At 46.5% G+C, this 14,826-nt stretch overlaps 1 protein-coding gene across 1 annotated transcript in view; it reads right to left on the reverse strand.

The window, feature by feature from the left end:
• LOC132573019 (transforming growth factor beta receptor type 3-like) overlaps positions 1 to 14,826 on the reverse strand; it is a 39,544-nt gene that overhangs the window by 10,074 nt on the left and 14,644 nt on the right. The window contains exons 5-9 of the mRNA XM_060240678.1: positions 11,226 to 11,393; positions 10,416 to 10,546; positions 6,454 to 6,643; positions 5,232 to 5,473; positions 4,521 to 4,700 (exon numbers count right to left, since the gene is read on the reverse strand). Of these exons, the coding sequence (XP_060096661.1) occupies positions 4,521 to 4,700; positions 5,232 to 5,473; positions 6,454 to 6,643; positions 10,416 to 10,546; positions 11,226 to 11,393 (911 nt within the window). The remainder of the gene's footprint in view (positions 1 to 4,520; positions 4,701 to 5,231; positions 5,474 to 6,453; positions 6,644 to 10,415; positions 10,547 to 11,225; positions 11,394 to 14,826) is intronic.

A 14,826-nucleotide genomic window follows, 5' to 3' on the forward strand; every position in this document is an offset into this window, starting at 1 on the left:
TGTGTTCCCCACCCTCTTTGCATTATTAAGCTGCGCCTTGCCAGAGGCACGAGCCTTTGGCGCGAGCCGAAGGGCGAGAGCTAAAGGGCTCTTGGCCTGTGGCTCTTAGCCTGGAGGCTGTGTAAGGACCAGGAACCCAGATCCCTATTTTCCTTGTGTTCCCAATAAGGTAAGTAGACCCTCCAGAAGGGGAGCCACATAAACAAACAGGATTTAAAAGGGGACTGTATATTTTTGAAAAAAGCTATCATGAAGGTAGAATGCCAGCAGGGGGGTGGGGGCTTTCCAGTGTTTTGCACTGAGTGTCACATGTATGACTATCTGCCCACAGGACAGAAGTCTTGGGTGTGTGCTCGATGCAAGGAGCTCCTGGTCCTCAGGGAACGAGTTCATATCCTTGAGGCCAAGGTGACTGACCTGGAGAAGCAGAGACAGTCAGGCACTTGGAGAAGACTCTCGGGGACGTATTAGATGAGCCCCACTCTGAACGTGGTAGCCCCGTTGCTGCCAGGGAGCATGAGGGTCAAGAGGGAAAAGGGCACCGTGCTGAGGATAAGGGTAATGCGCCCTCAGAAGGGACTACTTTTTCAGTTGGTGAGTGGGTATCCTTTCGTGCCAAGGAACCATCCCTGGGCAGGGAGAGAGGGGGGGTCTTGGTAGTTGGTGATTCAATCCTTAGGCAAGTAGACAGCTGGGTGGCAAAACCGTATACTGACCGTATGGTGACTTGCCTGCCTGATGCGAAGGTAGTGGACATTACGCGTGTAGTAGATAGGCTGATAGACAGTGCTGGGGAGGAGCCAGTGGTTGTGCATGTTGGCACCAACGATGTGGGGAAATGCAGTCGTGAGGTCCTGGAGGAAAAATTTAGGCTGCTAGGTGGGAGACTTAAGGCCAGGACCTCCAAGGTAGCATTCTCAGAAGTGCTACCTGTTCCACGTGCAGGGCAGGAGAGACAGGCACAAATTAGAAGTCTCAATGTGTGGATGAGACGAGGGTGTAAGGAGGAAGGGTTTAAGTTTGTTAGGCACTTGTTTCTGGAACAAGCGGGAGCTGTACAAAAAAGACGGTCTCCACTTGTCCCCAGATGGAAACAGGCTGCTGGCGCTTAAAATCAAAAAGGTGACAGAGCAGTTTTTAAACTAAATCTTGGGGGAAAGCCTACAGGAGATGAAATGTCTCTGGTTCGGAAGGACTCATCCCAAAGAGATGAAGTGTTAGCTGTTACTTTTCTACCGGGTAATGGATCAGACTTGTCCACTGAGATGGTGACAAACTGTATGGACTGTCTGCCAAAGTCTCGAGGCGGCAGGAGGAAGGTTGAGGGCCTAGCTTGCTTGGGAAATTATAGATGTTTGTATACAAATGTTAGAAGTGTTCAAAGTAAAATTGGTGAGTTGGAATGTTTAGTGTTGGGAGAAAACATAGACATTGTGGGAATTTCAGAAACTTGGTGGAATGAGGAAATCAGTGGGACACAGTGATCCCTGGATATAAGTTATATCGGAAGGATAGGGAGGGAAGGGTTGGAGGTGGGGTGGCTCTGTATGTCAGAGAGGGTATACAGTACAGTAAGACTGAGGTCAGAGAATTAGATTCCCTTCTAGAAATGCTTTGGGTTGAAAAAGAGGGCCCAAAAGGAAATTTAACTATGGGAGTTTGTTATCGCCCACCAAATCAAAAGATAGAAGACGACTATAATATGATGGAAGGATTAAAGATAGCGGCTAGACGTAAAAACTGTGTCATCATAGGTGATTTTAACTACCCGTAGATTGATTGGGTCAATAGGTGTTCTGGTCGAGAGAAAGAGATTGAGTTTCTAGATGCTCTCAATGACTGTGCTGTGGAGCAGATGGTCACAGAACCTACCAGGGGTGGGGTGATCCTGGATTTGGTCCTAAGTAATGCCCAAGACTTGGTGAGAGATGTAAAAGTGATCTCACCGCTTCGGAGCAGTGACCATAACGTTATTGATTTCACCATTTGTATAAATAGAGAGTTGCCCCAAAAGACCAGCGCAACCACTTTTAACTTTAAAAGGGGTAAATTCTCTGAGATGAGGAGGCATGTGAAGAGGAAACTGAAAGGAAAGGTAAATACAGTCAAAACCCTTGGGGAAGCTTGGAGGCTATTTAAAACTACAATCCTAGAAGCTCAGATAAAATATATACCACAAGTTAGGAAAGGCACGAACAGGTATAAGAAAAGGCCTGCATGGTTAACAAACAAAGTGATGGAAGCTGTAAAAGGTAAGAAGGACTCCTAGTCTAAGTGAGATTAATAAAAGGGAACATAGGCTGTGGCAAATCAAATGCAAGACTGTGATCAGGCAGGCAAAAAGGAACTATGAGGAGCATATTGCAAAAAACATAAAGACCAATAATAAAAATTTCTTCAAATATATTAGAAGCAGGAAACCAGCCAGGGAGGCAGTGGGGCCCTTGGATAACCAAGAGTTCAAAGGATTACTGAAGGAGGATAGGGAAATAGCTGAGAAGCTGAATGCATTTTTTGCCTCTGTCTTCACTGTGGAAGATGAGAAGTGTTTGCCTGCTCCAGAATCACTTATTTTGGAAGGGGTGTTGAAAGACCTGAGTCAGATTGAGGTGGCAAGAGAGGAGGTCCTACAACTGATAGACCAATTAAAAACTAATAAGTGACCAGGTCCGGATGGCATACATCCAAGAGTTCTGAAAGAACTCAAAGGTGAACTTGTGGATCTTCTGATAATAATATGTAATCATTCATTGAAATCTGCCTCCGTTCCTGAGGACTGTAAGGTAGCAAAAGTCACCCCCATCTTTAAAAAGGGTTCCAGAGGAGATCCGGGAAATTACAGGCCTGTCAGTCTGGCTTCAATACTGGGAAAGTTGGTAGAAACCATTATCAAGGACAGAATGAGTAGGCACACTGATGAACACAAGTTACTGAGGAAGACTCAGCATGGGTTCTGTAAGGGAAGATCTTGTCTCACTAACCTGTTACATTTCTTTGAGGGGGTGAACAAACATGTGGACGAAGGAGACCCAATATATGTTGTTTACCTTTGACTTCCAGAAAGCTTTTGATAAAGTTCCTCATCAAAGGCTCCTTAGTGAGCTCAAGAGTCATGGAGTAAAAAGACAGGTCCTCTTGTGAATCAAAAACTGGCTAATTAATAGGAAACAGAGAGTGAGTATAAATGGGCAGTCTTCCCAGTGGAGGACGGTAAGCAGTGGGGTGCCGCAGGGCTCAGTACTGGGTCCCATGCTCTTTAACTTGTTCATAAATGATTTGGAGTTGGGAGTAAGCAGTGAAGTGGCCAGGTTTGCAGATGACACTAAATTGTTCAGGGTGGTGAGAACCAGAGAGGATTGTGAGGCACTCCAAAGGGATCTGTCTAGGCTGGGTGAGTGGGCGTCACCGTGGCAGATGAGGTTCAATGTGGCCAAGTGCAAAGTAATGCACATTGGGTCCAAAAATCCCAGTTGATGGGGTGCGAACTGGCAGAGACTGACCAAGAGAGAGATCTTGGGGTCGTGGTAGATAACTCACTGAAAATGTCAAGATAGTGTGCGATTGCAATAAAAAAGGCCAACACCATGCTGGGAATTATTAGGAAGGGAAATGAAAACAAATCAGCCAGTATCATAATGCCCCTGTATAAATCAATCGTGCGGTCTCATTTGGAGTACTGTGTGCAGTTCTGGTCACCACACCTCAAAAAGGATATTATAGCATTGGAAAAAGTCCAGAAAAGGGCAACTAGAATGATTAAAGGGTTGGAACACTTTCCCTATGAAGAAAGGTTGAAACACTTGGGGCTCTTTAGTTTGGAGAAACGTCGACTGCAGGGTGACATGATAGAGGTTTACAAGATAATGCATGGGATGGAGAAAGCAGAGAAAGAAGTCCTTTTCTCCTTTTCTCACAATACAAGAACTCGTGGGCATTCGATCAAATTGCTGAGCAGATGGGTTAAAATGGATAAAAGGAGGTACTTCTTCTCCCAAAGGGTGAAGACCTCTGGCAGTGCACATTGGTCATTGTTTATATCAGTCACAAGTAGCAGGTTCTTTTGGTAGCTTAATATTTTTATCACCAATGAAGTATAGTTTTTAGGTTTATCATCTAGTTTCCTTGATTTCATGTTGATTATTATCTGTTTTGTCTTGATGTTTCAATACATTCTTGCCTTCCATGGGGTTCTTGAACAAATGGATGTTTCAGTCTTTAGGAATGGACTGAGAAGTTGGACAGGACTATGAAACATATAGGGGCTCCAATGCAGAAATCCTGGCCATCCCACCCTTTCCAACATTAAACCAACTATGTAAAACTGCTCATATTGTTCTGTTCCTTGACAAGTGCCTAAATTATCTATTGTGGCAGCAAACTGTACTGACAGAAAAATGTGATGGCCAATACGGACAAAAAAATCCCCAGTTGAAGGCCCCACATTCCTCCTTGTAAGCTCTTTTTGAGACCCTAATAGCTGCATCAAAAGACAATTCCTGCAGATTCAACATCAGTGTTACCTCCACAAAGACTCGGCTGTTAGCAGAGACCACACAAGGTCCTGGCTGCTTGGCAAAGGCCTTGGAGTTGTAGACCTCAAGGCTGAGCAGGACATTACCAAGGTGAAAGGGAAGATCCTGGAAGGCCACAGTAGCTTCTGGGGGAGACACCTGAGTTGAGGAAAGTGAGACACAGGAAACCTGCAGGAGAGAGGCAAGGTCTGTACTGTGACAGATTGATGTGCAAGGCCTTCGGAGGGCCTTCAAGAATAAAGCTTTGGGGCATCTTGATCAGATACAAGCTGCTGAACAAAACTTCCCAGTGCTGAGAACCAAGAAAGCTAACAGTAACTGGCTCATCTGCAGTCCAATTTTTTTTTTCCTGTGCTACCTTAATAAAGCTATATTCAAAAATTCAGCTCGAGAAGGGGCAGTGTTTGTGCAGAAATTAGAAGACGAGAATCTTATTTGCAGAATTCTGGCATGGAGATCCCTATGTCAGTACTAATGGCATCCCCAGTTAAAAAACATACCAGGAAAACCCTTCCCAAATATATTGGACAGCCATTACCAGTCAAAGAAGGCAGTAGTGGACTGGAGGGATCCACAGCTTGAAGGTAGACAAAGCATCTCTTACACAAGGATTGCACGCAGGACAATGCCTGCCATCCCCCAACCCCTCAAAAATTGCCTTGGCAGGGAAACCTCATTGCCTCCGGTTTGGTTACTTACACTCTGGGTATCCTGGTTCTTACGACTGGGTTTCTGTTCCCCAGGACACAGCACAGGCTCTGCTTCTTCAGCACCTGTTTTGGCCGAGGGCAGTAGGAGGCGTGAAGTGCTATCCTCTGCCAAGGACTCCTGCCTCCTTGCCCAGCCCACTGTTACAGCCTCTGATAAGTGCTGTTGTGTCTCAGCAGGTGTGGTGGGAGGCAGAAACCTGGGCCCAAATGGTTCAGGGTCTGTTGCGGCACCTGCAAAGAAGGAATGGATGGCCAAGAGCAATGCATTCTTATGCAATGTGTGTCAGATTACCTTTCCCATCTATCCCCCGCAGCTAATAAACTCACCCATCAGGGTGCACCTTCTCCCTCTCCCCTACATTGCCTCTAGACAAGTTCTTCACTTCTCACAAGTTCATCATTCAGAGCAGAATCAGGAGAGATGGGACAGTTTCCATAGACTAAACTAGGGGAGCAGCAAAATGGAAAGGCATGTTTCACAAAAGCTTTCATACACACCCCACCCAGAGCAAGCACATGCTATTTTAGCAGTTTGGGGGAGAGGCACAAACAGGCAAACCTTTCCATTCCCTGTATGAAGTTATGAGTCTTAGTGTGAAAGGAACATGCTCTTTATTGCCACAGCAAGTGGGGAAAGGCACGCTATGCAGTGTAGTGGTTTTATTCCCCACTCCCACAGCAAGACAGGGAGCACTGGCTCGTCAGTTCTGCCATTGTGGGGACACGTCCTCTGCTATGTTCACTGCAGGCGCAAGCAGTTAAACCACTACAGTGAAGCCACACACAAAGTGCCGTCTTGATGGCCTGAGCAATGCACAACCAGGTTCTTTCTGCCCCAGACACCCATTCAGAGCTTCATTTGGCCTCAGTGATGTCACCATGGCATCATGATGTGATCCCTGATTGGAAAAGAAAATAGAGCCAAGGCAATAGTAGACAGGGTAATAGGCACACAAAGAAGAACAGGGCAGGGGATTTCAGGAACCGTTTGGGGCCCCTTGAAAGTTCACTGTTTGTTACAAACCTTTGGATTACAGCTCTGCCTGAATGGCTGAAAACACAATTGGTGATGCAGGACCTGAGGTGTAAATTCCCAAGGCAACTCAACAATGCCACCAATCGCTAGTGGCCACTTTGAACTTCCTGCATTCTCCAGTGAAGACTTTCCCCCATACATATCCACTCAAAATCTTTGTACATTGCCTACCTACCATTCATCCCGACAATAAGAAGAAATCTGTTCACATGCTCAGCCTCAGTGTAGGATGTGAACACAGGTAGCTTCTGCCTTGCAACCCACTGCAAAGGATCTCTGATACGAGCCAGTCCAGAGGAGGTATGCTGGGTCACAGTCAGGGACTGGTCCATTTCTGTGCTGCTCACTACAACTTTGTGTGAAGCCTGGAAAGAAAACCCATGCTGAGATGACATGTACATGGTGAACAAAAGGAACCTCCGTATTCAGAGGTAATAATATTTCTGAAACCCAGTGCTGGGGGCAGCATCAGGGGGGGGGGGGGGGCTTGGCCTCTGTGCTTTGTTTGTTTCCCATCCAAGGCAACTGATTAGCCACTGTATGAGACAGGGTGCTGGACTAGATAGACTACTGATCTGATCCAGCAGGGCTGTTCACAGAAATGAGAATAGGTCAGATCCTTCAAGCAGAAATGGCATAGTACCATCCATTCAGACTTCTATAAATACAACCCCATTCTTGGAAGAAAAGAGAATGAATCACCTTGCGGGATAAGCAGACAACGACAAATAACCAGGGCCTCCTTTGTTCACTTTAGAAAAAGAAGAAAGCAAAACAGGAGTCATAGCCTACAAACTAGGCCAAAGGAATACCAGCAGGTACCAGGAGAGCTTCTGGATCACATTACAGAAGGTTGGAGGAGATTGCATGCTTATGTATGCCTCTTCCAGATACCAAGCTCAAGGAAAGGAAACCCCCAGTAAATAGTACATTACAGCCCTCACTAATACTATACCACAGTGTTTGCCATTTGCAAGGTCATGACCCGGCCCCGGATCACAGATCTTTCAATACCGGGTCGTGGGGAGATGGCAAAGGCAGCTCCCGGGCTCCCCTCCCCATTTAAACAGGTGTTTAAATGGGGAGGGGAGCCCAGGAGCTGCCTTTGCCATCTCCCGCCAACCCAGTATTGAGATCGTCTGCCTTTGCCCTCTCCCCACCAGACAGGAGGAATGCAAAGGCAGCTCCTGGACTTCCCTCCCCATTTAAACATCCTGGTGGAGTGTTTAAATGGGGGGAAGACAGATTGCCTCCTTTTGCCCTCTCCCTGCTAGGCGGGGGGACAGCAAAGGCAGTTCCCAGGCTTCCCTCCCCATTTAAATACCCCTGGCATGGTGTTTAAATGAGGGGGGGGGAGGCAGATTGACTGCCTTTGCAGTATCCCCGCCAGATGGGGAGACATCATTTCCTGTCTCTTGGCTCCATCCCCAAATTTTAATGGGCCAGGAAGGAGCACTGTAAAAATAACTGGGCCGCGGGGGGGGGGGGGGGGGCACGGAGTCTGGGAAACCCTGCTTTACCATGTAATAGTATATAATAATATAAAGCAGACAATATCAAAATACACAGTAAGCAATGAACTTTCAATAGTACAATTAGAAATTACACACAACAAAAATATACTAACATACTCCCAAGTCCATACTTCCATAAGTCAAAGCGGCTCTCCAAAATTTTGTTACAAATTCTCCAGGTAGTTACATGGAAAAGTCTCTGATGGTGCTATTCATGGAGATAAAAATATCCATTCAACTGACAGGTAATTGATGCAAAAGGTCCAGTTTCAGAATCTTGATCCATAGCTGAGCTTCTCTCACAGAGCAATATCCTCTTAATGCATCATTTTAAACATAGGGTTTGGGAGTAACTCAGTTGAGAACACTGTGCCTGCTGAGAAAGACATAGGATGGTTGTTTAAAAATTACTTGAGGCCTGGGCGCTCCATTCTTTGAGAATTTTTTCTCCTCTATGTTGTAAGTATAGGTAGCTCCACATTTGAATTTTTGTTGTTATGTATGGGAGGCATTGGTCTGAAATAGTCCTTTTCTTTTTAGTAAAATGATGCATTAAGAGGATATTATTCTGTGAGAGAAGCTCAGCTGTGGACCAAGATTCCAAAACCGGGCCTTGGAGAAAGCCATATCTGCTGAGAATGTGCCTAGGAGAATGCTGTACCTGTGAGATACTCTGCACAGGTTTACAAACATCGAACACTGTCGGTGGTCATTTGAGCAAGGTCTTTTAGGTAGACAACTTAACATTTTGTGTTTTGTATTTTATATTTTATTATATCTCTATTTATAATTTGTTTAGATTTTAATCTTGAAACTAAGATGTTAAATTTTAATTTTTTTTAATGGATTTCCTAATATGACTTGTCCTGTTTGTTTGGACTGTACTGGTCATTGACCGTAATAATAAAGTATGTATGTATGTGACTTTTCCATGTAGCTACCTGGAGAATTTGTAACAGAATATTGGAGAGCTGTTTTGACTTATGGAAGTATGGAACTTGGGAGTATGCTTGTATATTTTTGTTGTGTGTAATTTCTAACTGTACTATTGAAAGTTCATTGCTTACTGAGTATTTTGATATTGTTTAAGTTTAAGTTTATTTCAATTTATATCCCGCCCTTCCCACCGAAGTGGCTCAGGACGGCTTTTGTATGAGGTATTGCATAAGAGGTGTCTGTTTTATATTATTATGTACTATTACTTGGTAAAGTATTAGTGAAGACTGTAATGTACTATTTACTGGGGGTTTCCTTTGCTTGAGCTTGAGAACCCCCAGGACTCCGTGCGTTTGCTTTTTAGTATCTTCCAGATACCAGCTACTTGTGGGTGGGAACTCAGTATGAACTGGCCTGGAATAGGGTGGAACGAGATATTAAAATGGTCCAGGAGAAAGCCAAGCTGAGTTGCTCTGGAGTGGTTAAAAGCCAGTGCCATAGGGGACACTCACACCTGGTCAGCAGCATCAGCAATGGGTGTTGGTGCACTTGTCACTTCCTTTTGTACTGCCAGTGTCAGTTGCCAGGTTTGAGCTGAGTGGCCCCTATAGCAGTGGTAAAACTACTGCATCCCCGTAGCCAGGATTTGAAGAATTGGGGGGGGCTGGTTTTTTCCAGGAGGCACATAGTGACCCCAACCTCCATGGCCTTCTCTCCTACCACCGCTGAGGAGGAAAGCTGCCAGCTCACTGCCACACAGCCTCCCCCCTCCCCACATTTGCCCCAAGGTGATCCCTTTCCATCCCTCTTCCAGCAGCTCTGATGGGGAGCCACAGAGGTTTAGATACATGCCGCACAGTCTCCTGCCCTTAGCTGCAGCATGATCCAGCTAGGAAAGCCCAGCAGGACAAGGGGGGGGGGGGGGAAGGCGCCACCAAGTAGCAGCTGACTTCTGGGGCTACAAGACCTCCAATTCAGATTTCTTTCCATTGGAGGGCGAGCTGAGGCTGCCCAAGCGCAGCTCCGTCCCTTGCTCATGTGGCCAGTGAGACCCGGCCAGAAAACCCCTGCAGGTGAACATCACCTCTCCACGGATCCCCAGCCCCAGACTGCAGCCGGGACCTTCCCTTGTGTGTGCCAGCCTACCCTACCCTGCCTGGCAGAGAAAGCCTGCAATGGAGCCATCCACAGAACGGCCTCTTCTTGCAGGCGCCCTCTAACCCAATGTCAGCCCAACGCAGAGCTTAACTTTCAGTCCTGGGTGCTGAAAGTGCCCTGTTCTTTCTGCTTGCTGAGCGGTCAGAGATTTCTTCCGGCCCCTCAGCAAGCAGAAGCAATGCGGAGCTTAACTTTCAGTCCTGGTCACTGAAGGTGCCCCGTTGTTTCTGCTTGCTGAGGGGGTCAGAGACTTCTTCCGGCCCCTAAACAAGCATGATGATGGAAGAATGGAGAAGGATGCAGCCAAGGCACTGGAGGCTGGTTAGGGGCCCCAAGTCAGGGGGCCCCCGCCTAGCAGTCGGTGGGCTGTGCCCCCACAGGCCCCCTCATAGCTACGGGCCCGAACTACTGGCTGCATGTGGCCCTCCAGTGCAGTGACCCACCAGGAATTTTCTCTTTAAGTTAAATGGCCAGTCCAACTCTGGTCTCAGATGTTCAAATCTATTGCTACAGGAGATATGGTTCATACCAATACATGCAGTTGGCCAGTGAGATGGTGAGCATGAACCATCCATTCAGCAGTTCCTTCACTTTTCAGGATCAAGTACAAACCTCGACGTGGGGACCTTTTAAGAGCATGAAGCTCCACAGTCAAATGGGCTAATCCTCTAGGAGAAAACATATTGTCACACAATGTCAACATATCAGATCACAGGACTAAACACACACAGGCAGAAAGATGGCCATCCATCCCAAGCATTGCTCCTCAGTCTAAACACACAAGGATACTCACTGTTCAAGGCCTTGCATTCCCTAAGCATCAGTGGATCCATTTCAATTCTCACTCATCATCTTGCCTAAACTAGTGCAGAGTTCTTGTTTGCCTCTCCTCCCACCCCCAAGTTTTGATACTGGGCCATTTTAACCCCCATTTTTAGCATCCCAAGCAGTAGTGGTCCTAGAGATTTTAGGGATCCCTGCAAAGTCAAGGATTGGGCTCTCATATTCCCAACCAACCCCCTCTGAACTTGAATAACATGCCCAGTTTTCAAACATGTCCTTTCAAAATTGCACCACAGTTTTGCCTTTTGATTTATTCTACTTTCCAATACCATTTTCGATCACCTCTCCCACGAGTCATTGGGTCCAAGGGCTATTGCCCAGGCTACTTCATAGGTAAGACCTTCTCTGCCTCTAATTTTCTGTCCCCCTTCAGTATTGCAAGATCCACTTCATCAGCCTTTCACAAAAGTTCCTCCCTGTCAAGAACAGTTTTTCTCCGTGTGAATACTGGATTCATCCAACCACACTCTCACAAGCTCAGGCTCTGGCAAAGCACTCACACACCTTGAAGCCACTCCCTTGGAGAAGATAATGTAAACTTCAAGGTCTTGAGGTGGGTCAGAATTCAGGCAAATTCTCAGAGGTTGAAGTCGGCGCTCAGAGGCAAAATGTGAAGACTTTAAGAAATTTCTACGCAGCCTGCAGGTTGCCGGTGCACTCCCATCTGGAAGAGAAAGTGAAATAATGGAATGAGAAATGTATGCAGTGACTAAAACAGAGTCGCTGGTAACAAATCTGAGATGCATTTGAGCTGCTCATTTCCAAACACTGTGGGTGGAGTCATCCCAGGATAGCAAAGCACTATTTGCTTTTTTGTCCTGGCAAAGTCTCTCTTGTTGACTTTGAGTGAGTCTAGGCTTAGCACACTAGGGGTGGGCACAAACCAGCTCACAACCCAAAATTTGGGCCAACTTTGGGCTGATTTGGACTTTGGGAACTGATGTTCAAGGAAGAAACCTTCCCCAAACATTTACTGGACTTTTGGCTGTTTGGATTTGGCTGTTTGGGGCTGACTGGCATGGAGTCTGTCCATCAGCTGTTAGGCTTAAATGGCGGTGAGTCATTGAATCCTTTGGTTTTGCTCCTCCCCTCCCCAAAGTGACAGGGAGCAAAACTGAACAATTAAATGTCTGGAAATCATTTCACCCTTCCAGGGTGATCCCTGCCCCCTTTCTCCCAGCACAGTGAGCCATGGTCAGGAGAAAGGGGGAAGGGAAGCCTTTTCCTAGGCAATCCCCCCCTTTCTCCCGACCCTGGCAAGCCACAGCGAGGAGAAAGGTGGAAGGGAAGTTCCTTCCAAAGTGGTTCCCTGTCCCCTTTCTCCTGACTGCATCTCACTGCATCCAGAAGAAAGGGGAAACTGAACTCACTGGGCCAGCTCAGTTTGGGTGGGGCCTTTTTGGCTCAGTCCAGTTTGGTGTTCAGTCTGTGGACCACCCTAAATTGAACCGACCTTTTAAGGTTTGTGCCTGTTCGTATAGCTCACTGTAAATGGAAGATTCTGTTCACTTATCATGAAGTCTCCCTTCTCGGTGGTCCCAGAGTGGGTCAGTCCTGACTCTTGGGAATTAGCTCCTCCTCTCTGTAGGCAGGGCCAGTAAACAATTAGTCCAGGAGGGGAGGAGCTGTTCCCCTCTGCTTTCAGTTCATCGCCAAGCCCTCCGACTTTATAGTGAACCTGGAATCTTATCTATAGGAAGGAAGCATATAAGCAATAACTTCCCCCCCCCTCCCGGACCTCCCATTAAGGAGTCATAATCCATTCCAATTCAACTTCCTTTATTCAGGAATTGCAAATATGAACCTTGTTACAACCAAAACATTTTGTAACCACACCCTCTACCATGTAGCTCAACATGGTTTTCAGCATTCATCATCACCCAACAGAACTAGATGCCCCCCAAGTCAACATATGCTACCATGGAGACAGAGCAGATCCAAAATAAATTTGGGTGGGGAGGACTGACCCACTCTGCGACCACCGAGAAGGAAGATTTTATGGTAAGTGAACAGAATCTTCTGTTCTCCAGTGGTCCCAGTAGTGGGTCAGTCCTGACTCTTGGGACGTAACAGCAGTCCCCAAGGCTGGGCCTGCTCAGTCTCCGGAATCAGACTACAGATTGAAGCAAACGCCGCCTCTGCCGAGGCGATCTTATCTTTATGACAGTGCTTCGTAAAGGAGTGGGCCAAACACCAAGTTGCCACTCTGCACGCCACTTCAATTGAAGGAAAGGATCTATCCTACTGATTGTGGCCTTTGAAATGGCCTTTCCAAGTCATTTATTGCTAAAGGAAACAAACAAGGGGTGCGGCCACACCTCACATTAAAAGCGGGTGTGTAACGCTCAAATTTGAACCGCTGAATATTGATTCGATGCAGGGCTGTTCAGATGAGCATCCAAGAATGCGACTCATTCTGTTGTTGAGCGATCACACATCCAAAACTATCACACTCTTTTCTTGGAGCATGGATGATCAGATGTTGATTTCTGGGAGGGGGGGGGTTCCATTGAACATGCGCCCAACTGTTTGGAGGTGGCAAATCAAACAATGCTTCAGAGGCAGGAGGGAAGGGGGGAAATTTCTGGAATTAACATTGCGGATTCAAACCAGGGAACTGCCAGGAATTAATTTCCTAGAAATTGGAAGTGTCAATGATATCTGGAAATCCTCCACATTGAAAAAAAAGATTTTTTCCTGTTCTCAAGAGTGGGATAACGATCCCCCCCCCTTCCATCCTGTGTTGATTGGAGAAGCAGAAGCGTCACCTCAGATTCCCGGATGATCTGGCAATGTGCTTGTCTGCTGGGGCTTTTTTTTAAAAAAAGGTGGGAAGGGCAGTAAACATTCCAAGGGGCAGTATCGCGCGTGAGCTGTCCAAACAGGAAAAAGCCGATTTTGTGCCGCTGTTTTGAAAATGGGCCGGACTTTCTGCGCAGTCGAATTAATGCGGCACTGATCTGCAGCAAGTCGGAATGACCCTGGATGATGCTCGATTGCCAGATGTGGATGTCTGAATGAACACATTTAATCCGTGAGCAAGACGGAGCTGTGTTGCCACTAATGGTACGTCTGGCTGCACCCAAGGACCCAGAGGTCCAAAGGGATTTTGTTCTGTCCAAATAAAAGCTTAACGCTCTGCAAACGTCTAGGCAGTGCCACAACTTTTCTTTTTCGTATTTTGGATTTGAGCAAAAAGAGGGAAGAACAATGTCTTCTGACCTGTGAAATGAGGAGTTAACTTTTGGCACAAATGCAGGATCAGGCTGCAGCACCACCTTATTCTGACGAAGAACACATAAATCTTTGTGTATTGATAAGGCTTCAGCTCGGATACCCTTCGTTCTGATGTGATCCCAACCAGAAAAATAGTCTTAAACGTTAACAATTTTAAACTACATGCGGCTATTGGCTAAAACAGTTTATGACAGAGTGCCTCTAATACTACATTTAGATTTCATGAGGGAAAGCGATGCATTTGTGGCGGATTAAGAAGTGTCACCCCTCTTTAAAAAGTCTAACATGAGGATGACGTGACAGCGTCTTGCCCCTCTTATCACCCCTTACCATAGATATCGCTGCTGCTTGCCTTCTAAGGGTACTGGTGCTAAGGGTACTGGTTCTAAGGGTAGTGGTGCTTCTCCAAGCCCGCCTGAAGGAAGGCTAACACTTCGTTAATTTTAGCTGTCATAGGATTCATTTTGTTTTCCTGACACCACACTGCAAAGGTCTGCCAGGTAATATTATAGACTCTATTGGTGGAACACCGTCTAGAGGCCAGCAGTGTATTAACCACGTCTTTCTAGTAACCCAATTCTGTCAAATGTCTTCGCTCAACCTCCAAACTGAGTTTTAGCATTTCCAATTGAGGGTGTAATGCCTCTCCCTGTCTTAATAGGTCCTTCCTTAAAGGTAGGACCCAGGGTTTGTCCACTCCCAGCCTTATTAGAACCTGGAACCAAACCTTCCGGGCCAAAAGGGAGCTATGACTATTACTTCTGCTTTCAGCTCCTGTAACCTGAGTAGGAACCTCTGCAATACCTGCACTGGGGGAAAGGCATAAAGAAGAGCCCTGGGCCACTTTGCATGTAAAGCGT

Source organism: Heteronotia binoei, chromosome 5 (genome assembly GCF_032191835.1).
Source record: "Heteronotia binoei isolate CCM8104 ecotype False Entrance Well chromosome 5, APGP_CSIRO_Hbin_v1, whole genome shotgun sequence".
NCBI lineage: Eukaryota > Metazoa > Chordata > Lepidosauria > Squamata > Gekkonidae > Heteronotia > Heteronotia binoei.